The sequence below is a fragment of the Mizuhopecten yessoensis genome, unplaced genomic scaffold (assembly GCF_002113885.1).
Source record: "Mizuhopecten yessoensis strain PY_sf001 unplaced genomic scaffold, ASM211388v2 scaffold2671, whole genome shotgun sequence".
Classification (NCBI taxonomy): domain Eukaryota; kingdom Metazoa; phylum Mollusca; class Bivalvia; order Pectinida; family Pectinidae; genus Mizuhopecten; species Mizuhopecten yessoensis.
Genome location: NW_018404662.1, coordinates 25950 through 51110, shown reverse-complemented (window position 1 = coordinate 51110; position 25161 = coordinate 25950). Strand labels below are relative to the sequence as shown.

The window sequence follows — 25161 nt, the reverse complement described above, 5'->3', positions numbered from 1 at the left end:
TCAAACTTAAAAACAAGTTCTAATAGGCCGATTTAACTGAAACTCGGTCTAGGAATGATCAGCTCATGGACATGACAAACTTAAGTTAACGTTATACTTAACTATTTTGTACTCAAATTGGTACATATTTCAACAACAAAAATAAATACTGTAGGACTCAGGTGACCGTTTAGGCCCATGGGCCTCTTGTTTGTATATCCGATACGACACAATTGCTCTAACCCATATCAGCCCTCGCCGTATCACACCCCAAAAGCCGTATCACCTGTATCAGCCCGTAAAACCTGTATCACACCTCTTTTGGATATATTTCGTTTTTCGATATTTTAAAAGAAAAATAGATCATAAGATAGTAGCTTTTATTTAGTAAGTATGTAATAAACAGAATAAAACACGCCTTTTTCCATATCACACCCAGTATCAACCCATATGGAAAAAGGCATGTATTATTCTCTATATATTAAACAAGACAAGTCTTTAATTTTTAGCCCACCGTCATCTGATGGTGGGCAATTCAAATCATCCTGCGTCTGTGGTCCGTTGTCCGTCCGTCCGTCGTCCACCGTCCGTCCTTAAACAATTCTTGTTATCAGTATTTCTCAAGAAAGTACCAGAGGCATCTTTCTCAAATTGTATATGTAGGTTCCCCTTGGTCCTGAGCTGTGCAGGGCAACTTTTGAGATGGATCGGATAAACAACATGGCCGACAGGCAGCTATCTTTGATTTTGATAGTGAAAGTTTGTTATCACTATTTCTCTGGAAGTACCAGAGGAATCTTTCTCAAATTGTATATGTAGGTTTCCCTTGTTCCCTTGTTGTTGCAGCAGTGCCTAAAATGGACGATCACTTGCTCGCCAATGGTGGTTATAAAGTCAAAATGACAAACTCACTTTGAAGGTTGGCTTTCATACACATCAGTATTAAGTTAAGATCAAAAGTTACCTCAAGGTGCATTTACTGCATGACTCGATCAAACAGATTAGAGGAAAGAAGAGAAAAGATTGAATTGACAAAGAACTAATGAAGATGGTACAAAGGTGGGTGCCAAGATCCCTCGATCTGGCATCTCTTGTTTCATTTAGGAAGTAAAGGCCCTGCCGAATTAAAAAGCAGCAGTTTATAATACTTACAAAATATGAGTGTATTCAGTGCATGACAAGGAAGTGATATATACTATTTTTTTTTAGAAAAAAGCCTAATTAAAAAAAGTCTACGAAGGAAATATGTGATGGTTTTGAGTTTTTAATAAAATCATGATGAATTTATCGCAGTAAAGTTAAAATCATGTGATAATTGTGTGATAATCACCAGAGGATACCTATCAGGTATTGATGTATCATGATCTTTCATGAAGTTGGTTCTATATGAACCTGTTGTAAAACTGGAAAAGGTAACAGATTTTCAGAAATTCTTTGTCACAATGTTCTTTTCGTAATTAAATATCTACATATAACTAAAATATTACTTTTGTGAAAATCATTGTAATGATGGATAAGAGATGGTCAGCATGTCATTCGCAAGGTTAGGTATGGTGATCAATCATTTTAGAATCCAGAGAACCTTAATTTGAACTGTTTTATTATTAATGGATATTAAGCCTTGTTTGGAAAGTTTGTTAGATATTTATTTACAGAATCTGATATTTTCTTTTAAAAAAGACAATACAAATTGTATTTTTGTTTTTGTTTTCTATTTTTGGTGACCTTTCACAATGATGTACAACATCTTGAAAGACTTGGGAGAAAGTTGTAAGCTATTTCATGACAAACATTTATAGTTCCACAGCGAAAATATTGCTTAACAATATACATGTATATTCATTGCTGAACTGGAACAAATATACAATTAAAGTTTCCTGCTATACATTATTATTTGTTAACTCATCAAGAACTGTTAAGTGATGCTGAGCTTTGTCAGTGTTACATTTCCTTGAAAAGATTATATATATACTCAAAATCTTCCCCACAACCGCGACATCTACGTACACTGCATTTGAAATTGTCTTAAATCCAAGTGTTTCTAAATTTAAATCGCTGCAAATCATTGTCTTGTATACAATCAAAAAGACCTCATATAAGGAGAAAAAACGCATTTAAATAGTATGATAAAACCGTCTGTAAGTTTTTAGGTCACCTGAGCTTTGCTCAAGTGACCTATTCTAATCGCTTTTCGTCCGTCGTCGTCCGTCGTGCGTCGTGCGTAAACTTTTACATTTTCAACTTCTTCTCAAGAACCAGTGGATGGATTTTTTTCAAACTTGGTCAGAATCATCCTTGGTAGATGAGGCTTCAAAATTGTAAAATTGGGATTCCTACCCCAACCCCTGGGGCCAGGGCGGGGCCCCAAAGGGAAAATTAATCAATATTTCAAAAATCTTCTTCTCCAGACTCAGAGGTACTACAGTGATTTTCTCTACGTGGAAAGAAAGATCATCAGGGGCTTTACTTAAATTGTAAATTTCAGGACCCCCGAGCTATCCGTTCTCCCTTGGGGAGGGGGTAAAGTTTACTATAGTTTATATAGGGAAATAACACTTTTGGGTATATTTTGACAACTTTCTGTAGGAAATTATTTTTACTTGGTGAGAATTATCCTTGGAGGTAGATGGTTTCAAATTGTAAAATTGAGATTCCTACCCCGACCCCTGGGGCCAGGGCGGGGCCCCAAAGGGAAAATTAATCAATATTTCAAAAATCTTCTTCTCCAGACTCAGAGGTACTACAGTGATTTTCTCTACGTGGAAAGAAAGATCATCAGGGGCTTTACTTAAATTGTAAATTTCAGGACCCCCGAGCTATCCGTTCTCCCTTGGGGAGGGGGTAAAGTTTACTATAGTTTATATAGGGAAATAACACTTTTGGGTATATTTTGACAACTTTCTGTAGGAAATTATTTTTACTTGGTGAGAATTATCCTTGGAGGTAGATGGTTTCAAATTGTAAAATTGAGATTCCTACCCCGACCCCTGGGGCCAGGGCGGGGCCCCAAAGGGAAAATTAATCAATATTTCAAAAATCTTCTTCTCCAGACTCAGAGGTACTACAGTGATTTTCTTTACGTGGAAAGAAAGATCATCAGGGGCTTTATTTAAATTGAAAATATCAGGACCCCGAGCTATCCGTTCTCCCTTGGGGAGGGGTTAACGTTTAATATAGTTTATATAGGGAAATAACACTTTTCGGTATATATTTTATCCATTTTCAGCAGAAAATTGCTCAAACTTAGTCAGAATCATCTTGGGTAAATGAGAGTTATACTTTGTAAAATGAGGATTCCTTCCCAATCCCCAGGGGCTAGGGTAGGGCTCCAAAGGGAACATTTACCAATATTTTCAAATTCTTATCCATTGATGACATGACAAGTATTGTATTTCACTTAGTTTACATGCTGATTTCCACATCACATCTAAACAATAAAATAAAGCTACCAGTACCTATGATATAACTCAGGTGACCGCTAAGGCCCTTGGGCCTCTTGTTTTATTTAAAATAAAAGTATTAACTTGCTAGTGGGTATGTACTGCATTTGATTTGGTTAGTATACAACAGATTGTCAAAATCACATGTGTGGGAAAAACCATGGGTTTACCAGATTGGTAATCCACACACGTCAGCAGCTTAGTCCATTTCTCAAGAGAGGTTTAAACTGGATAATACATGCACTAATGCATGGCGGCCAGTCAACAGAAATTGGCCATGTTGCTGCCCGTGTATGGGTGGCTTCAAGCTGATGTCTTGTCTCTACAACAGCTGGAGTCCTACGTCTCCTATCTTCGACACTCGCACCACAGCTGCTTCCATGTCTGCCCTAAATCCAAAGTATTTCTGGAAATTCCCTAGCTGCGATAACGTAGCCTTCTGACGACGATAAATTTGTTTGGCAGAGGAGGCCGGGTATTAATATTAGTTCTTGAAATCCCCATAATCTGATCACCGGGAACGGCAAATCTCGTACTCTCCCAGGGTTCAATATAAGAGTTCTTTTTTCAGAGTACATTTCATACTGTCCTTCACATACACCTTTTCATACCAATGGCTCTAAAGGTCGAGTAGAAGCAGCCTGTGTTGTTGGCAACATACATTGCATATCCTTCCTTTCATGTACCCACTAATGCCTCTATTGTCACAGCTGAAACATTTGTAAATAATCTAGTTGAGGAAAAGATTAAAAAAGAGATATCAACAAGCAATGATCTGCTCCTGTTAGTTTAATCAGTACTACAAAGCATTATAATTAATATTCTTGGTATGAACAAGAATTGAGTTTTCTGTCACTTAATCTTAATTTGGATCCCTGGTCATATCGGAATTGGTGGAAATAAGGGAGCAAATCAGACAAAGCAGCATTTAATCTACAACCTGAAGATGTAAAATGTCTTCTCTACTATCTTCCATATCAAATTTTGTTAAAACCCAATTCGACTGAAGAACCAAAACTGTTTGCAATAGACCTTAGATGAGCTATTGTGCAACTAGCAGATCAGACCGCTGAGAGAAAGTAGGTTACATGGGCCATACCTATATTTCTCTCCTTACATTTTACAAACTGAAGGTCAACTTTATTGTTTGCAATCAACCACGTACAGACCAATATGTTATTACTGATTACAAAGATTGAAACAAACACGTAACACATTTTATTATGTACCAACTTGATATAGTTTTTGTGCCATTAATATATGATTATTATATATATACATACAATTGAACTTTACGATTAAATAAATTATACAATGTCGTTTTCTATCGATGTTTTTTGCAAACACTTCTGATCCTTTTAGTTTAAATTTGATGTATTACTTTTTGTGAGCGTCTCTTTTCACAGATTTGTTGGCCCGAAAATGTCGATGGGTCGTAAAATGTTTAAAAAAATATCTCATGCACTCATCCATCGTTTATCTTTTCAGCCAGTCTGTCATAAAGTTTACGATTCCTCACACCGCACCTCCCATTAAGCCTTTTACTACCACCATCGTCCCCTGTTGCAACCAAATGTTCAATGGAGAAAAAAATTCTACAGATTGTCCATCGTTTCCCACATACGCATCATCAATAATTAAGTTCTGGTATAATGTTGCATCCTCTCGTTATCCTAAGCTAGGAGTATATGCTAATTTTTATACGCCTGTCGAAGACGGGGACGTATTATGTTATCACGTGAGCGGGCGGGCGGGTGGGCGGGCAAACGATGTCCGCTCGATATCTCGAGTAATTATTAACGGATTAACTTCAAACTTCACAACAAGGTTAATTACCATGAAACCTCGGACAAGTTCGATAACCGCCATTATCTGACCATAATTTCTGGAGTTATGCCCCTTTATGGATTTGCCAAAACAGTGTCCGCTCGATATCTCGAGTAATTATTAACGGATTAACTTCAAACTTCACAACAAGGTTAATTACCATGAAACCTCGGACAAGTTCGATAACCGCCATTATCCGACCATAATTACTGGAGTTATTACCCTTGGTTTCATTAATGCGATGCATGCGTTCCATGATGTTGTATTGCACTCATTGATCTACCAGTTATGTTGAATGATTTCTCTTTTAATATCAATTACTCACAAATACTTCATATATTTCATCATACAAACAACTGCTCATTCAATGTGTGACGGGCGTATTATATACCGCTCGCGGTAACCTTGTTTCGTTTTGTAATAGCATATACAAGGTATCTGCCTCCAATTTAATGGATATATACTATACATATAATATATTGTTGGTACTGAATTTCTCGGAATGACAAACCTGTGTTAAGCTTGTTTCGAGAATCATATTTTCAAAAATGTCCAACCAATATAAATGATGCGTACAGTAACGCAAAAGAACACTTTTATTTCTTCGAAATGAGCTATTAATTTCGCTCTTGACTTGAAGAAAAAAATTGATTTTGAGATGTTCAATTTAGCGAATCTTCGTGTTTCCGTTAGTCGGACATGATCGCAAAACAATGTCAATTCAATAATCTATACTGAGAAGCTAAATAAACCGATGTAAACTAATGTGTTATGAAAGTTCATGCCAATCCTGGTTCGTCAACTTACGTGTCTTCTTCTTACGCCCCCCTACGTATACATGGACCCCACAGAACAGAGATTGGCCTCGTTCAGATGAGCTACGATATCGCATTAGTATGTAGTAGAAGAGTATCTGTTGTGTTCAGTAATGAAGACCGAAATTAGTTTGACTACTTTATCCGCAGAAGGAAAAGGACAGTCTATAGTGTCGCAACCTCACACCACCACTGTTTGATATATCATCGGGTTCGACAGGTATTTTCAATATTGATACAGTACGTTACTGCACAAAAAATTGAAGTACGAAAATACAAAGAGCTGAGGGAATTTTACATGTAGCTTACTGATGAATGATATGGCTGTCAGTCAGCATATAATTTATCCACAGGACGATGGTATGCACAGTCCGCCTTTTTGTGTAATATAACAAGAATAAACCCAACGTGTTTGTACTTAATCATAACTGTTTAATCTATTGAACAATGCGGCATTTTGATTTTTAATATTAAGAGTAAAAATAAGGACACATACTCGTACAGAGTGTTAATATAATATGCTCGATAATGTTTTAAAACAAATTGTTCTCCACAGCATGGTGTATCAGCCTAGTGATTGGTCGGGTGTTTTTATCCCTGACAAATCAAATAGCTAGCCGCGTGCTTTCAATTTTGCTATTACATATTCCAGGAGTGTATAGAGCGTAAGCTAGCGTAAACTGTTGAGTAACGAGGAAAAGATCACATCAGACGACGACGAAGGTTACTGAACCCCTATGCAATACAATGAATATCTTCAGCAGTCATGATAATTTGGATTTGAATAGTACGTAGTAATGTAAAAGAAAAACCCACCGAATTGTGTGGTATCAATTTTAATTCAGAATTTCAATTCTGGAATGTTTACAACAAGAAACCCGAGAATAACTTCACAATAGTCGCAGTTCGTTATTGGGTCAAGTGGACAAAATATTACTTCATCTTAAACAGAAAGATGCAATTACTGTCCATAAATGTTACGGAAAACAAACTTTTCAGTATATCAAAAAGTATTTCAATAGTTAAGAAATGATGTCACTTTCAGCCATTTTCTTTTTGATAACAACATTTTCATCATAATAAATGTGCCAATAACAACATTCAGCAGATTGAGACTTTTATATTTCCCAACAAGTTGCGGCTATCATTTGATTGTGACTCGAGATCAATAATATATAATCTTTTAAACGACAAAATAATTAGATGAAAAATAACAATAAACTTTTATCACAGGTTTGGCGGGTGTTTTCTCCCATTCCGTGCACTGTTTGTACCTTAAAAAAAACGTTTGAAAAAAGTATCTTTTACTTTAGCAAATACATAATTTCAATCTCTGATTAGGATTTTAAATCGCCTGAAACAATGTCACAATGCAATGATATAAATGTAAAAAATATGTAAATTATGGGAGAAAATAATTTGCTCAGTAGACAGAAATTACATCTGCTCATATCAAACTTATTTATATCAAATACGTCAATACAGGATGTACAGAAATATTTTGAGCACGTGTTATGAAAACTTCAATAAATTAAATAATTTTAAAAAACACTTCGAACGCACTTATATCACAGACAAATACAAAAAAAACTTATATTACAAAACATGCTTTTCACTTGCATAAATAGCATTATGAGGACAGAAGAGCCGCGTCCCAGCAACCCAGTGAGATCCATTAATACATGTATATGTACCTCATAATCCATCAGTTGCCTCACGATCCAGTCTTCTTTAATCCATTCATATGTATAGCTCAAAATGTAGTCATTTTACAATCCATTTGTATACCTCGCAATTCACCATCTGCCTCATATTTCAGTCAGTGTGCACAATCAAGCACCCATAATACATACAAATTTGCCTGCAACAAAGGTGGCTTTATTGAGATGACTTTAATTCCGGATATCTCTATTTAACAAGTGGTACAGTAAAACTAGATTAGAAATGAACGGATTACTGAGGCTCTACCTATTCCGTCTTTTCGTATTGCAGAGTTATCTAGTCTTGATAGCAGGTATTGATTGTTACGTCATTTGTTCGTGATAGTAGCGTCATCATTTTGTTTTAGAAAACGACGTAATTTTCTCACACAAACTAATGACGTAACAATCAAAAACTGCTCACAAGAGAAAATAACTCTGCAAAACGCAAAGACGGAATACTCCAATGATCACTCACAGAACATATCCATGGAACGGGCTCCCCATACACATGCATGTAGCCTAAATCCCTCCTATCACTCCCATTTTCGCAAGTCTTAAATCTTTCTTTACACACCCTCATCAGAGAAATAAATTAAAAAGAACTCCCTCACACACCCTCACCATCGCAAAAAGTTTTCTCTTTTAACACCCTCATCCTCAAACACAGGTATACAATTTTGATGTGCTATAAAACGTATATTCGGAACTTCTCCTGACAGTATCGGGTGTACAATGCAATGATTTTGCAGATGTCACACATATGCATACATTAATTTATAGTTTTTCTGAAACAAATGTGGCAAGAACCATCCATATAACTGAGTGTCAGCTGTCACTATTCCATATCTTATGAGTCGATAACTTTTATCATTGTATACATGTCTATTACTGGTATGGCCGTCATATTCGTATCTGATACTCTGCTGGATCTGTAGATTTCCTTTTCACGGCACCATTATCCAATGAGTTCATGGTTGTTTGTCTTAAAAAATATTCAAAAATATAAATTGTTAAAAGGGCGAACATCGGAGTACCTACAATATTCGAGTTAATGAGCTTTATTCGAAATTGAATACAACTACTACGTTATTAACTGTATGCAGTTTCAATCCAATTATTGTAATGGAACACCAGAGGTGTAAGTATGATATGTATACTATGGAAACTAGATACGCATATATTACCTTTATACTATGGACACTATATACGTATATGACACCTTTATGCTATGTACACAAGATACGTGTATAACACCTTTATACTATGGACACGAGATACGTATATAACACCTTTATACTATGGACACGAGATACATGTACAACACCTTTATACTATGGACACTATATACGTATATGACACCTTCATACTATGGACATTTGATACGTATATAACACCTTTATGTTATAGTCATCAGCTACGTATATAAAACATTTATACTATGGACACGTGATACGTATATAACACCTTGATGCTATGGACACCCGATACCTATATAACACCTTTATACTACGGACACGTGTTACGTATATAACCCCTTTATACAATGGACACGAGCGACGTATATTAAATCTTTATACAATGGACACGAGCGACGTATATTAAATCTTTATACAATGGACACGAGATAAGTATATAACACCTTTATACTATTGACACGAGATACGAATATAACACGTTTATACTATGGACACGAGTTAAGTATATAACACCTTTATACGTATCTCGTGTCCATAGTATGAAGGTGTCATATACGTATATAGTGTCCTTAGCATAAAGGTGTTGTACCTGTATCTCGTGTCCATAGTATGAAGGTGTCATATACGTATATAGTGTCTATAGTATAAAGGTGTTATATCCGTATATAGTGTCCATAGTATAACGGTGTTATATACGTATCTCGGGTCCATAGTATAAATGTGTTGTATTCGTATCTCGTGTCCATAGTACAAATGTGTTATATACGTAGCTGCTGACTATAACATAAAGGTGTTATGTACGTATCAAATGTCCATAGTATGAAGGAGTCATATACGTATATAGCGTCCATAGTATAAAGGTGTTGTAAATGTATCTCGTGTCCATAGAATAAAGGTGTTATATACGTAACACGTGTCCGTAGTATAAAGGTGTTATATGCGTATCTCGTGTCCATAGTCTAAAGGTGTTATATACGTAACTCGTTTCCATAGTATAAAGGTGTTGTACATGTATCTCGTGTCCATAGAATAAAGGTGTTATATACGTATCCCGTGTCCATAGTATACATGTGTTATATAGGTAGCTGATGACTATAACATAAAGGTGTTATGTACGTATCAAATGTCCATAGTATGAAGGAGTCATATACGTATATAGCGTCCATAGTATAAAGGTGTGATATACGTATCTCGTGTCCCTAGTATAAATGTGTTATATACGTAGCTGATGACTATAACATAAAGGGGTTATATACGGATCAAATGTCCATAGTATGAAGGAGTCATATACGTATATAGTGTCCTTAGCATAAAGGTGTTGTACCTGTATCTCGTGTCCATAGTATGAAGGTGTCATATACGTATATAGTGTCTATAGTATAAAGGTGTTATACACGTATCTCGTGTCCATAGTATAAGGGTGTTATATACGTATCTCATGTCCATAGTATAAATGTGTTAGATTCGTATCTCGTGTCCATAGTCTAAAGGTGTTATATACGTAACACGTGTCCGTAGTATAAAGGTGTTATATTCGTAACTCCGTGCCATAGTATAAAGGTGTTAAACACGTATCTCGTGTCCTTAGTATAAAGGTGTTATATAGGTATCGGGTGTCCATAGCATCAAGGTGTTATATACGTATCTCGTGTCCATAGTATATAACACCTTTATACTATGGACACTATATACGTATATAACACCTTTATAATATGGACACTATATACGTATATAAGACCTTTATACAATGGACACGAGATACGTATATTACACCTTTATACAATGGACACGAGATACGTATATAACACTTTTATACTATGGACACGAGATACGTATATAACACCTTTATACTATGGACACTATATACGTATATAACACATTTACACTATGGACACGAGATACGTATATAACACCTTTATACTATGGACACGAGATACGTATAGAACACCTTTATACTATGGACACTATATACGTATATAACACATTTATACTATGGACACGAGATACGTATATAACACATTTACATTATGGATGCGACCTGTACATTATGAACTCCAGTTGTGTACTTACGATCTGTAAATTTTGGAGGCTTGTTTCAAGCTGTTGCTTGCATAGGTGTCCCTGCCAGTGGTCATGTCGATGGAGGTTATTGTTTTCCTTGGCGAAGTAGGATTAGTCATCCATGACCGGGACTGTGAAAACAAAACAGAACTATACTGTTAAACTGGGTCTAAAGAAAACAAAAAAATATATGCATATACTACATTTCATTATTTTATAAATGACTTCAATTTAAAATAAACCCTATCTTGCTGACAGGAACACATCGCCATAAAGCAGACACACTATACCATCTACAGCTATTACACGCGAACACAAAATGAATCAACTTAACTGTCCATGTACCATATGAAAATCCTATGGGTGAACAACGTTTTCTTAAAGGCCTATACAAAGGATTCTGCCAAGAAGTGTGAAATGTAAACTGTATCTTTTGTCTCTGGAGTCACACAAAATACTGGTAGACACAAATGATGTCAAAATGCACCAAGAAGCAAAGACAGTTGCTGACGTATAGTAATGGACCGGTATCATATTTAATTCAGATTTAATTTGCTTTGTACAAGTTAGATCAGTGACATAATGAAAACATTATTTTTTCGCCTTATCCTTATAAACCAGTTCGATAAACATTTCACTGTACATACCCTTTACCTAAATAGATTAGACATGAAGGAAATATTTACTAATTATAGTACATGTATTTAATGGTCCAATGACACAATATTTATACAGGGCCACAGATAAAGGTGTGCCAAGAGACACAATTAAAATGCTGAAAAAGAGTATAGAAAAGTAGAAGCACATTAGCAACTTATAGCACTGGCATGTAATAATAGCATTTCGTAGCTTTACTGCCTTCTATACGAGGGTTATTTCATTTTTAAAACAGTTAAATCTCCTTGAACGTTTGATATAACCAATGTTTCACAATGAATTAAATATAATAAGCCATTAAGGCCACGGGCGCGATTTGTTAACATAAAAAGTAAGCTTTAGATGTATGCAATTATCAATGAAAAAGAAAAAAAAGATTAAACAAAAATTGGTACCTATTACTCTTGATAATATATGCTGAATGGTGAAAGTAAGTGTATATAGGTACTATTCAAACGTGAAATGTAGTTGATTATGTTTCTAAGCATACAATTACTGTTCTGTTTTAAATATAATTAATTACTTAAACGATACTTGAATTAAGACTTTCAATTCTTAGTCCCTTGGTTATTTTTTGTTTGAAAATCGAATGCTCTTTCACACGATGATGTCGGTTTTTATGATCAAGTTTGAAAGTCGATTATTATACCTTATATCGATAGTAAGTATTGCCAAGAAGATAACATTGAAGTATTTATATTTACTTTTGCCTCTTAGTATATGTTTGTCTGAATCTGTTTGTTATCATACAAAAATCTTCTTCTGAAACACCAGATGTCAATACAATGTATACATCAGAGCCATTACAAGACTGTTCTTTATCTACAACCAGTAGCTTTCAAACAAACACTTATTTGGTAAAAATAAAACAATTGTCGTTAGGACATGGTATATACGTATAAAGTCATCTTATACGTTGTTGATATACAATAACCAACTTCGTCGGTCTGGTCAATTTGATTATTTTCGTTTATACAGGTTGTGATACATCAAAAAGCCTTTAGAAGATGACATCAATGCTGCCAAAATGATTTATCTTGCACACATATAAGACTCTGCAGCAGTGTTGGACAACGACATGCACAAAACATCATTACAAAAATCCTTTCGAAAAATTGACAGGTAACTTCTAATCTGTGTTCTTATAGTGTCCACAGCACTAATCCACAATGCAAGTTTATCTATTGTATGAATATATAAGTTAGACTCAAATTCATTTGTCAACTTTAAATTATTGGAATTACAAAGCTTGAAAGATGGGTTCCTGCTGAATTTCGTAATTCTAGAGTACTACATACACTGCATTTGTGTAAAACAGTTTACAGCAAATGAGCAGTATAATGATCTCATTGTGTTTTGTTTACACTTCCAAAACTATTTCGAATGACTGTGAGCTAACAAGCAGTACGTACTTTCTTTTTGTGGCAGAGGTTCAGTCTACTCTCAGGTTCAAAACATCTTTGATTATTTAGAAGATACTCCTAGTGTTCTATGGCTTGTAAAAATGCAGTATACGTAAGCAACTGGTAACCCATCTTAAATTGCATATTTCAAAATTTAAAATAAATCAAATTGGTGAGTATATACATGTTATTCTGCATGCACTATACCTACTACGTAAACTTATCAAAATGTACTGAGTGTCTGACAGTTTTGGTATTGTCTGTCTGTTAGATAATTACAAGGCTGCCAAGTCACTTATCTACGAAACCTTCATTTTTGTATATTTTTGCATCTTTTTATTACCTTAATTGATCATTTTTTACATTTAAATTACGTTCTTAAAAGGAAGAATTATTATGGCTATTGTTAATAGAATTTTCAATGTTGGATTTCCTTTGCGTTCAAATTACCAGGTTGTAATTTGTGAGAGTCTAAAGCGTGCCGTCCAGCATCTTACGAGCAACAACTTCATATTAATTGAGTGACCATCGCAAACAGATAAATTCACAACATTGGAATTTTGTTTGTGTATACAAATCAAACAGCCCATGACTATATCGTCCTGATAACTCCATGTTATTTCTCGAATAGGCCAACTCACCTTTGTAATGTTATATATAACCTTTTTGCTGAACCGTATGCAATCAAAACAAATTTGGACTCATCCCTCAAATAACAAATGTCGTGTCACTTAAGTCAAATCTAAAGAACTATTACTCGTTGATGCGATACGATGTATATAGATACTTTAAGGTCAGTCACAGATAAAAATTAAAATTAAAATACTACGTTCGTTATTAGCAAACATGTACTAGTGCCATTAAAGATGTCCATGAAATAAATACATTAATGCATTAATGCTAAGAAAAGAGAAACTAAACATGGACATGAAATGGTGAAATGCGTTACACTACAACATGTTTATATCCATGAGTGTGTATTGTGTTACAATATCAACACATTGTCATGATTTTATTCGGATTAATATGTCATTATACCTTATGAGCATTTATGGAGGGAAACTGAAAGTTTGAAAAGAAATCAAATCAGTTCATCCTGTTAATAACATATATTTTCAAAATATGAAAAGTATGATAATAAAATAAAACATTTATGTAGTTCTTCTTTGATCTGAATACAATAATTGATTCCTTCCACACAAACAATACATGTATACAATCATAATAATTGTCGTGAAGGCATGGCCCGAAATGGTGTAACTTTACACATATTCTCTAAAGCTCGTTATGTACCAGTAAATCCATCGTCGGATACCCACGGTTGATTTCGCTTCGGGAGTGAGTACCGAAGCGAAATCAACCGTGGGTATCCGACGATGCAGTAAATCACAAAGCGATAACTCAAAAGATATAAAAATGCATACATACAATTGCAAAATAGATTCAAAGAGTTAACAATTGAAAAGAAGAAAAACACCATATTCCACTCTAGCCATAATATAGAATCACTCTTTTACAAATGAACAGTCCCGATCTGTCTGAAAAATAAATTTTACTATGTTATGTTTATTGCTCAAAACCCTACCCATATTGTGAATTTAGTGCCACATGACATGATAGGGATGCTTGGTAATTGTATTTACATTATTTGTGGTTACACATTTATAAAATGCCTTTTCATTTGAAAACTATTGTGAAGCATTTAACACGATAGACAGATTGTGAAAATTAAACAAAAAAGTATTAATAATGTGTTTATATCAATGTCGTTATATGCAGTGAAATCATCTATTTTTAGTGTGGTCATTATTAACGAACTGCTGTCTAAAATCTGTTAACTTTTCACAAGTTAATATTTTAACTTACACTTTAGAAGTGGTAACAAATATTGTCAATTCAATCTTGAAAATGTGCAATTTCACATATTCTTTTTGGGAAAAGATGAAAAACCAATTTCCATTGTATATGATACATGTATATTATAAAATGATACACGTTTTTAATAATTTATTGCAAAATATGACTGTTAATATATTAAGTTTGTGATCGGATCAAAACAATCACAATGTGGAATGACTGGAAAACAATGAATAACACCCTCAATTAAAAAGGTATACTGTTTAAATTTAAGCAAACTCGTCAATGCGAAGAATTGGTATTTTAAAAAAATGTTAATCAAACAGTAAGTATTTGGGTATAATTAACACTCGTCATTAACCATCTCGTAGTTAAAAAAAATCAGTAGCTAAAAAATAAAAATAAATAGCTCAGGGAAGAGCTTAAAGTAGCATGTGAAGTTAAGATGATTTCGTGGCCAAATTGGTCAGTTTGGTTTGGTGTTAGATGGCAGATTGTTCTGCCTTATTGTTATTGAATTTGCATGCATACGTGTTTGTACTCGTGCATATCAAATAGAAACACGTGTTTTATCAGTCATATATGCCAATCAGTGTTTTTCTGTTTTCCTCAATAATTTTCACGATAATTACCTTTTTTAGAGTTATAATCAATGTAATGGGAATTACTTATTGAATTTCGTTTTATCATCATATTCCCACATAAGTGACTCTCGTTGACATCAGGCATTGCCATTTGGCGCTAGGTTTGGTCTGTAAGTTATTAGCTGTTAGATCTGAATATATAGCAGGGCAAATGACAAGATACAGCTAGCGGGCATGCTGTAGAATACAGCTGGCCTACCTTGCGGCTGGAGTAAAGTGTTACTACAGTGCAGTCATGAGCTTCCCTCTGTGCCTGATCGAGTTTAAGTTGTACACATACATTTATTTGTAAAGGCAAAGACTGAATTTTCATAAATGATCTTAGTTTTATCTGTTACCATAGAAATTTGACAATCATTACCATCATTGTACACACACACAAAAAAAGAGAAAAAGTCTAAAAGCTTGAATATAACAATCAAATAACATTCATTTAAGCATATCGATCTTGATTATTTCTAAAATTAGATTATGACACTGGATCTGCTTTCTGTAATGATATTGTGGCCAATAGACACGGGATATTAAACGTAGTTAATTAAAAAAAAAAATAGATCCTATAGTTGTATGCATAAAACGTATTCGTGTGCAAAATGAAGGATAATTATCCGAGAGAATCTATTTATCAGGATACTTGTCTAATAGTTTATTACGTGTACACATCTTTATGTATATTATCCTCTGAAATAATAGAAAAAAAGTTAAACTGTACCGAATTTGAAAGTAAACAAACAAATGGTGACCTTCACCTTTCCAACACTTATTTCTTCATAGGGAGCAACAAAAATGCATATTAACTTACAAGAACTTACGTATAGAGTAAAACACTACCAATATATCATGATCTTTACAAACATTATCTTAACTAAGGTTTTAAGTACTTCGAACTTTTTAATAACAGAAGACTACCGAGAACATTTATAGGGTATAAAATGTACAATATTTAGCATGCATCTATTCCGAATGAAGAACCTAACAACAGAGAAATAATACAAATGCAGTCGCACATGCATACTACTTTAGTTATATAGATATCTTTAAATATAGATGTAAAACTAGATGGGTGTTAACAGAAAACGAAAAGAAAACGTGATACGTGACAGCGCAAACAAAATCAAATATTATACAAAGAATATTATATTATTCAGTGCAGTTTTCTGATTTTCAGATTACATATGCGACTAAAATGTAATGTGACAACGTGAATAAGTGTACTTCTAATGTTACAAGGCACTGTGTATAAAATGAAGGTTGAGTTAAGATCTTAAACAACTGTCACATAATATAGAAAAATACACAATACATGTATAACACTTCAGTTTTGAGAGAAGACTTTCGAAAGGTTCAGAAATAACAAAGTCAGGACAAACATTGCATTTACCTTGTTAAACGAATTTACAGAAAGTGATAACTACTCTCTAAAGGGAGTGTTGTACTCAAAACTTAGTACAGATCACAGAAAATGCGATTAGCATGTGGCATATAAGTACAATGACAGGTGAACAGGTGAACAGGTATGTGTGTGTAGGTATAGTAATATTTATATACTATAGAAAACATACTTTGTGAAATAATATCTATTACATTTGTACACTTAAGAAATAATCTTCAGTGGCAAGTTTACCTTTATGTGAGCGTAACTAGCCTCAGGATTCAGAGAATTAAGTTTGGCCTGATAAAAAAAATACATATTACCATATAGAACAATACACATATTAACTGACTGTATTAATGAATATCACCTGACACATGATAAAGCATCAGAAGGACACTGACTGCCTATGCATTTCATACACTACGCCAAAATGGTTAGGCATACAACATTTGATGGAATATTCATCAACAAAACCTACTCCCATAACATGAGAGGGCGCTAGTCGGCCTTTTTCCAATCGGATATGATTTTGCCGACTGCGACGCCTGTCAAAAGTTTTTCGGCGTGTAAAACCTCTAACATTGTTGGAGTACAACAAAACCATGATAATACTGATCTCGACAACGTAGAATTTCACAACTGTAATACGAACCATACATACGATTAAGGTACACTTGTGCTGGGGGAACGGGATTCATGGGACATGTGTAATAATGATTAGAATATTAAGAAAAGTAAGTCTTACTTTTGTTCGAATCTCCTTGGCAACAACATCAAGATCTTTGGCTATTTCTTTCGGGCTCGATTTATTCATGTTTATAGTAAGGGCCTACAAAACAACCATGGTATTAATATTTACTGACTGCAGATAGAACTCCCAACACATGTAACCGTAGTTTTAGATCATAATTCTATTATGTTGTTATAGATGAATCACTACCGTGTGAACGGTAAATCTATATATTTAAAATATCGTTTAGAGGACTTCCAAATCTGGAGTTCCGTGTTTTGTAATATCTTTCATGTAATATTCATTGGGTAACTGATCTAAGAATATTTTCTTTTGCACAAATAAAATATCTGAATTCAACCATGTTTTCACAGAACTGCAGTACATAATTAGCAAAATATAAAGAAGAGTCAATTCGGTATTTTGTCCATTTCCAAGAAAAATTAACAATTTTAATAAACCACGCAAATATTTCACTTACCCTATGAGTGATACAACGGAAATGAACAGCACATTGCTATGTATTTGTAAGTCAAAATATAACATAATTATATTTAGTTCGTCGAACAGAACGTACCTTCCAATTGATAAACTCATAGCTGTGAGGATCATGTGGCACCGGAAGCCCAGTTTTTACCTTTCTTACTTCGTGTTTAACTGGAATTAAAAATTCATTCGTAACAAACATTTATCTGTTTATATATATATATATATATATATATATATATTATAGAGATCTATAAAGATACTCCTATAGTAAGGTTCAGTGTCATCTCGTGTATCAAACACTTAGTTCATATTTCCTTTATTACAAAAACTTCCTTCTGTTATTTTTTTTTCTTTTTTTTTTCTAACAAACAATGGCATGACAATATTGTGACGAATCACTAATTTCATTAAATGATGGGCTGATGTAACAGGCAATGGGTGATCAAAAATGTCACTAAATAAATATATGTAATATCAAGAAAAAACTTACACATATTGTAAGATCTTTCAAATTCAAACACCAGTTCTGATAGAGACTGAAAATACAACGAATGATTAGGAAACAATAGTAAGAAAGTAACCCTGAACAAAGATGATACAGGTGATAATTTATTTACATGTTAGCAATCCATTTATTACATAGTAACACATATTTAACTTTTAGCAGAGTATCAAGTGTTGCTTATAGACATTAATGTTCAAGAAGCAAATCATGAATATAAATATTTGTTTTAGATTCTTCCATTCCAGTACACTTAATTATTGGTTGTTTTTTATTCTGATTACCTTATAAACAACAGGTTTGTACATCAGTTCGTCCCTCCTACTCATGCCGATGGAGCCATATTTCCCAGCATAGTATATACCTAGTACCACGTGTCTATGTACATTTCCACCAAATACACTTTTAAAACTGAGTGGAAAGCGTTCAACACCAAGGAAACCATTTGTCAAAAATCTGTTCTGTGTGAAGGGTAATATCACGTTTAAAGATGAAAATACGTATAGATGGACATGCATCATTTACTATCATAAAGTGTATTTAAAATACAACAATTTTATAGATGATCATTTTGCTGTAACTCAACTATTGTCTTTATTTATTCATCCTTGCAGGAGCACAGAAATATATTGAACGGTTAAATGGCTACAATTTTACACCAGAAAGACACAGAGAGCTAATATCCCTCAACAATTACTGTGTGTATTCATATTTATCCATCAATATATATCAATTAGTTTCTGAGTGAAGGATACAGCCCGAGAATCACAGCCTCCAAACACTTGATGGGAAGAGCTTCTTTGATCATTTCTCTGGCAGAGTCCATCAACCTGAGACATCAATGAAACATAATAACATATAATATACAGGAGTCGTGCAATTATTAATTGACCATTGCTCTGCAGGATTACAATAAATCATAGCTCAACTTCCTATGTAAATGACTGTTAAAGTAAAACCTTATATACGGAGTGTGGAATATATTCCTACCCTGCAGGCAAAATGGGTTGGCGTTCTGTATTAGACTTTTAAGTATATGAATACATGTATATAGGATGTAAGCACAGTATGAAGGCATGGTATGTTGATAATAAAGGTTTAATGTGTATGTATATGGAATCACATAAGTAAAGCTCCTTACCCCGATACTGGCCTCTGCTTCCTTATCTCAAAAAACTGTGTCCCAGTATGGTTGTATCTTGAGTAGATTAAGGACAAATGTTGTTTTAAAAACATAATAATTGTTCGTATAACTAAGTACATATAAATATATATACGTAAAATATTTCTTGAAATCTTTAAATGTTCCTTCATTCACATTGTAGATATGAAATGTATGATTCACATATTGTTTTGCTTTCCAAAGGATACTGGAGTGACTTCATATAGTTCTGAACCTTGTCCAGTCGATCTTGGACTGGCATGGACGATGGAAAATTCAACGGTGCTTGTTGTATTGGTATCTGGAAATAAAGTCACATCTGTAATGATATTTATTGATAGCAAAGAAAAATGACTGACTTAACATGATTAAAAATTGAAAATATAAACTATGTTTATTTTACAGCAATTATGAAATAAGTTATTGCAACTTATATGTATCACTCTTGTTGGCCCAGATGTTAGCGCGCGGGGAGGGGTCTCTTAAACTGGGAGGAAACCAGAATACCCGGAGAAAAACCTGCCTGATCTAGCAGGTGATCCCAAACCTAAGTTTTCACGTCCGATATCGGGGAATCGAACCTCGTCCGCCTGGGTGAAGGCGAGTGCGTTATCCAATGCGTCACCCGACAAACCTTAACATAATTTATAAACATTTATAGCTTCATCATTACATTTTAATATTATGCAAGCGGGGGAAAGAAACCCATATGACATTTGGCCATATAATTTTAATATATTTGTTGACCAAATTCAGTGAAATTTGTCTGTTTGTCTAATCTTGGTACCTCCAAGGGGGCACTGATTAAAAATTTGGAACCTTGAAATACGCTTTCCAAAATATTGTAAACTTTCAAGCGTCTGAAATACCTTAAGGTAATATCAAACCAAAACAAACTTTTGATCAGTACACACTTATTGCTTAACAACTTAGTAGATATCGACACGAAAACAAAATGTTGTGAATGTCCGAATTTGACAGAGGATGGACTATTGCCCTGCTTTTGCAAGGGCAACCGCAACATCGTGTCGCTCCACAATTTGGTTTGCATCATACGGGAATGTTAGGAGATCGCCCGGGAGTGGACGTCCGCGTGAAACGTCGCGATGTCAGGACATGTGTTTATATCTGTCAAATCTCCAGATACATTTTCAAACGGCGATCAAAGCGCCAACCAATTGGTTTGTAAACTTGAAACATTTAGTTTTTTTCTAAAAATTGAAGTTGAAGCCCGAGGGTTGTTTTTATTTCATCACTGTACCATGTATTTATAGAATGTCGTATTTCAACAAAATGTAACGATTTTAGTGTTCAATGTTGTCATCATAATAACAGGTATTATCACAAACAAATGTTTCTAGATCTTTTTTCATCTGTGGCACTTACACCTAACCCTAGTCCGAATTATTCTGACGTTTTATCGACTTTTTTCATATCGGTCTGTCGTCGATTAATCGACGACAGACCGATATGAAAAAAGTCGATAAAACGTCAGAATAATTCGGACTAACCTAACCCATGCTTTATAAACTACATTTAAGGATTGCGCAGCGTCTGTCTATCAGTTGTTAATATTGGCTTTAATGCCTACTCCTCCCAGTTGTAACCTGCTTCACAAATTTAGTATGAAGGATCACACAGGACTGAGACGAAGCAATGATCTTTTAATGAATGAATGCGTTGTCTGTGTTTGGTGATAGGGACGAGGCCCTCTAAGGGAAACGGTGCCGGGGTGATTTAAACGCCGACTCCTCCCAAATGGCTGCATTGGTTGTAATAATGTTTAATCTGAATCTTTAGTAATCTTCTTGGGAATGAAGAGTGGGGCCGGGCATAATGGGTGAAATGGGACGAGATCATGTAAAAAACCTACTCCCTCTGAACCATTGCATGGATTGTAACCAAACTTGGCTAGAAGGAGGAAAGGCAATCCTTTTCTAGATGTAAAATAAGTTGTTTGTACACACAGCATGGGAAAGGATGCAAGTCAAATTAGGAAATCGGGTCATAACTTGTATATTGTCAAGATCGCCTACCTTTAATCACACACTCAAAATTAATGGGCGTCATTAAAGAAATGCATCAATACTACCAGAACTGGCTGAGGGACTTTCATCGCCAAAAGGGTAGGACCTAATACAGACATTGGGTCATTGCTTGAAAAAAATTGAGATTCCTACACTACAACCACTAATGCTTGCAGGATTGGTTCCTTGGGGCTTAGCCTCTGGGTCAATAAATGGAAATTGTCCAGATACATTCCTTCTAAGGGTCTATTCAATCATTCCACAAGGATTAGCTCCTGAGTTATAACATGAATAGTTCAGACCCTCATGCCATCACCTTATGTAAATTACAAGGTAAGAAGAGACAAATAAAGTCATGCTGCCAGGATTGGCTCTGGGGTATTTTGCCACGCTCTTCAGGGACTTGAGTCATTAGGTAGAATTGGATGAGATGCTAACCTCATAATAATGTAGAAACATGCACAATCAACCTACAAGGACTGACCACTATTAGCAAAACAAAATGTTTTAATTCCCAACCCCCTAAAAAAATGTATACAATTTCTAGTAATACAGGGACAAATACAACAATTACATGTTGACAGGATTTACCTGGAAGGGGTCCAGCCTGCCCCTTGGGATCAAAGAAATAGGAAAACTCAAAATCCATTGTTATCGTAAATAAAATTGCTGAGAACGTAGAAACATATACACTTGAAAAACCAAATACACTTGAAAAACCAAATACACTTTATTCATGATTGACCCCTGAGCCTTGCTAGTCCATGATGGCTTAGTAGTTTGTTTAATCATGACCTGGAAGTGGTTACTTACTCTATATCCATGATCCTACCTGGGCATTAGAGTTAACCAGAAGCATCCTTGGGACCTTGGAATTATGTGTAGCTCACCAGAGGACTAATGGGAAAGGCTGCAATCAAGTGATTTGGGCATTTAAGTCTATAATTACCTACTCCTAGACCTCCCAGGAGGGACCAGCAAATCAACTTTTATATAAAGTATAAAGAGTATTTTGCCGTAATTGTTTATAACATAACCAGGTGAATGATACAGGCCCTCTAGGCCCCTTGTTGGTTGTTTAACGAGGGGATGCATCTTAATATTATGTTATGGTAAGATATTTGTCAGATTAATGCATGCACCTAGCTGTTATAATTATATGATCATCGTTGTTAAGCCCTCCACATATATTTTCATTCCGTGTTGCAATATCCTGCTTTAATCTTTCCATGAAGGAATTCATTTGAAATTGTGAGAGCATAACTGACACTGCTATTTGCAGTGTGTGAATACATAGCAAGAGCACTACTGCTATATATATATATATATATAGTTGCATGACTATACTGTATACACACTTGGAAAATAGTTTGTTTTAAAAAGCTTAATTACAATGTTCCCTAGCACTTTCATCAGTGCTTGTTGATGTGATTGTTCTACTCATTTGAAATTTCATATATATTTTACTTTCATAAAATAAAAAACAAATGAATCAGATATGATAGCTTCCTCTTGGTGTTTCGATTTTGTGTGGAAAACAGGGTGTGCTATCAGCTGTTCCTCTGTTGCTGTTCTAGTTATTGACCTTACCTCACAGATAACAACTGGAAATTCTGAATTGTAGGGAAAAACATCAATTCTTGCTGCATTTGTATACCCCTGTCATAAAATGGGGGGGGGGGGCATATATTGTTTGCCCATGTCCACCTATCCTGTTCCATCCAGTTTCAATGTAAACACTCTAGTAACTTCATTTTTTATGGATTTTGATCAAATTTTATACAAAGGTCAAGTATGAGAATACCTCTGACATCTCTGTGCTTAAGGATTCCAAGGTCAAGGCCAAAGTCACGAATGCTATATATAGAAAGTCATCAAATGATTCAATGTCATCACTTACTTCATACTTCAATTCTTAACAGATTTTGATCAAAGTTTATATAGATTTCAGGTATGAGAATACTTATATTTCAAGGTGTGAAGATCAAAGTCGTTGTAACTATTTACAGAACATCATTTATCAAACACTGAACTAATTTCACATGGTGGACAGGGCATATAATGTCTTACATAGATTTTCCAGTTTTATATCAAAGTGAAAAAAAACCAATAAGCTGCATACATGTAGATGTGGCTGATCATGACCGTCTGGTATAATTAAGTGCTCACCATGATGAGTTTATCTGCATCACATGTATACAGTAGCCAGTAGGCCTTTCTCATGTATTTATAGTTTATTTCTTAAATACATATGCCTCAGAAGATTGATGTTTGTTCGCAGCTGACATTCACTGTATGTATGTACCATATTCTGACCTTATCATAAAAAAGTGATCATGCACCTACATGTTCAGGTACCTGAATTATATTGATTTTGAATCAAATAATCATACATCAGATGAAGTGTTGACCACATTGCATAATGCCATTACTCCACATTGGAATATTAAATACACAGTACACCACACACTATACAAGTGTTATAGCAAGGATTGGGTATTCTTTGTACTAAATTAGTTCTCACCTGAGGTAAATCAGATTTGTTCCTGATTTTGTTGATCATGCTGTAACCATCTGGGTGTATTCTCGAGACATGATCCCACATTCGATCCCAAGTTCTATTGTCAATTGGAAATCCACTTTTGTTGACCCAAAATAGAACTCCATTTTCCTCATGCGTGTCATCGTCATTTCCACTTTTAGAACCTTTCACTGTCTTCACCCTTACACAGCCCTTCTCATCTTCTTCTGAGGGTTCAGAAACACGAACTAAAGTTCCAAACGGCGGTAATTGTTCCCGTTGTTTAGATTTCGACATGGCAAATCTATTTACAAAGATATCAAAATTCTAAAACCTGTAATGGAACCTATATGCCCCATTGTGACAATGTGTGACATGACGTAAGCAAATCATCATAAAACGGTTTTGCTAGCTATCATGTCAAAATGTCCTAGCTTGCTCATTATTCGATCAAAGATATCACCATCACAAAACAGCATACACATGGATCGGTGACTGAATATAAACGTACCTGTATAGTATGCCTACTGCATGGTTCAGAACATTTTTAAACAGTGGAATGACTTAACAATAGAAGTAATCTCATCGGACTCTTTAGAAGTGTTGAAGGAGAGACTGTAGCACACTGTGACGCTGTGAGCACCCCTGTTTGATTTCTCTTACGTAAGAACTAACTTACATTTGGATAACTATCTATAAACCTTCAAATTCCTTTTTTCCCATAAGGATTGTTTACGGTGTTGTCAATGTCTGAATCATGTAAACGCTTACCG

At 34.7% G+C, this 25161-nt stretch overlaps 1 protein-coding gene across 2 annotated transcripts; it reads right to left on the bottom strand.

Annotated features, from left to right (window-relative positions):
* Positions 1 to 8158: 8158 nt before the first annotated feature.
* LOC110446260 (vasohibin-2-like) lies at positions 8159 to 25143 on the bottom strand. 2 transcript variants are annotated; one of them, XM_021491305.1, is made up of 11 exons: positions 24392 to 25143; positions 20050 to 20141; positions 19820 to 19876; positions 19434 to 19508; positions 18963 to 19134; positions 18667 to 18712; positions 18265 to 18344; positions 17703 to 17786; positions 15782 to 15835; positions 11031 to 11152; positions 8159 to 8746 (listed from the first exon to the last, which is right to left on the bottom strand). In XM_021491305.1, the coding sequence occupies exons 1-11, from the start codon at positions 24683 to 24685 to the stop codon at positions 8665 to 8667; spliced, it is 1158 nt and encodes a 385-aa protein (XP_021346980.1). In that variant the 5' UTR covers positions 24686 to 25143; the 3' UTR covers positions 8159 to 8664. The 2 variants fall into 2 exon arrangements, with proteins under 2 accessions (XP_021346980.1, XP_021346981.1); XM_021491306.1 differs by lacking the exon at positions 15782 to 15835 and having other exon boundaries at positions 24392 to 25141.
* Between the last annotated feature and the right edge of the window lie 18 nt (positions 25144 to 25161).

Excerpts from the sequence above, each read along its gene's own strand:
- LOC110446260 (XM_021491305.1), bottom strand. The coding sequence starts at position 24,685 with ATGTCGAAATCTAAACAACGGGAACAATTACCGCCGTTTGGAACTTTA. Across the intron at positions 20,142-24,391 it reads ACAAATCTGATTTACCTCAG|ATACCAATACAACAAGCACC; the intron begins GTGAGAACTAAT and ends CTTTATTTCCAG. Across the intron at positions 17,787-18,264 it reads ATGAGTTTATCAATTGGAAG|GCCCTTACTATAAACATGAA; the intron begins GTACGTTCTGTT and ends GTTGTTTTGTAG.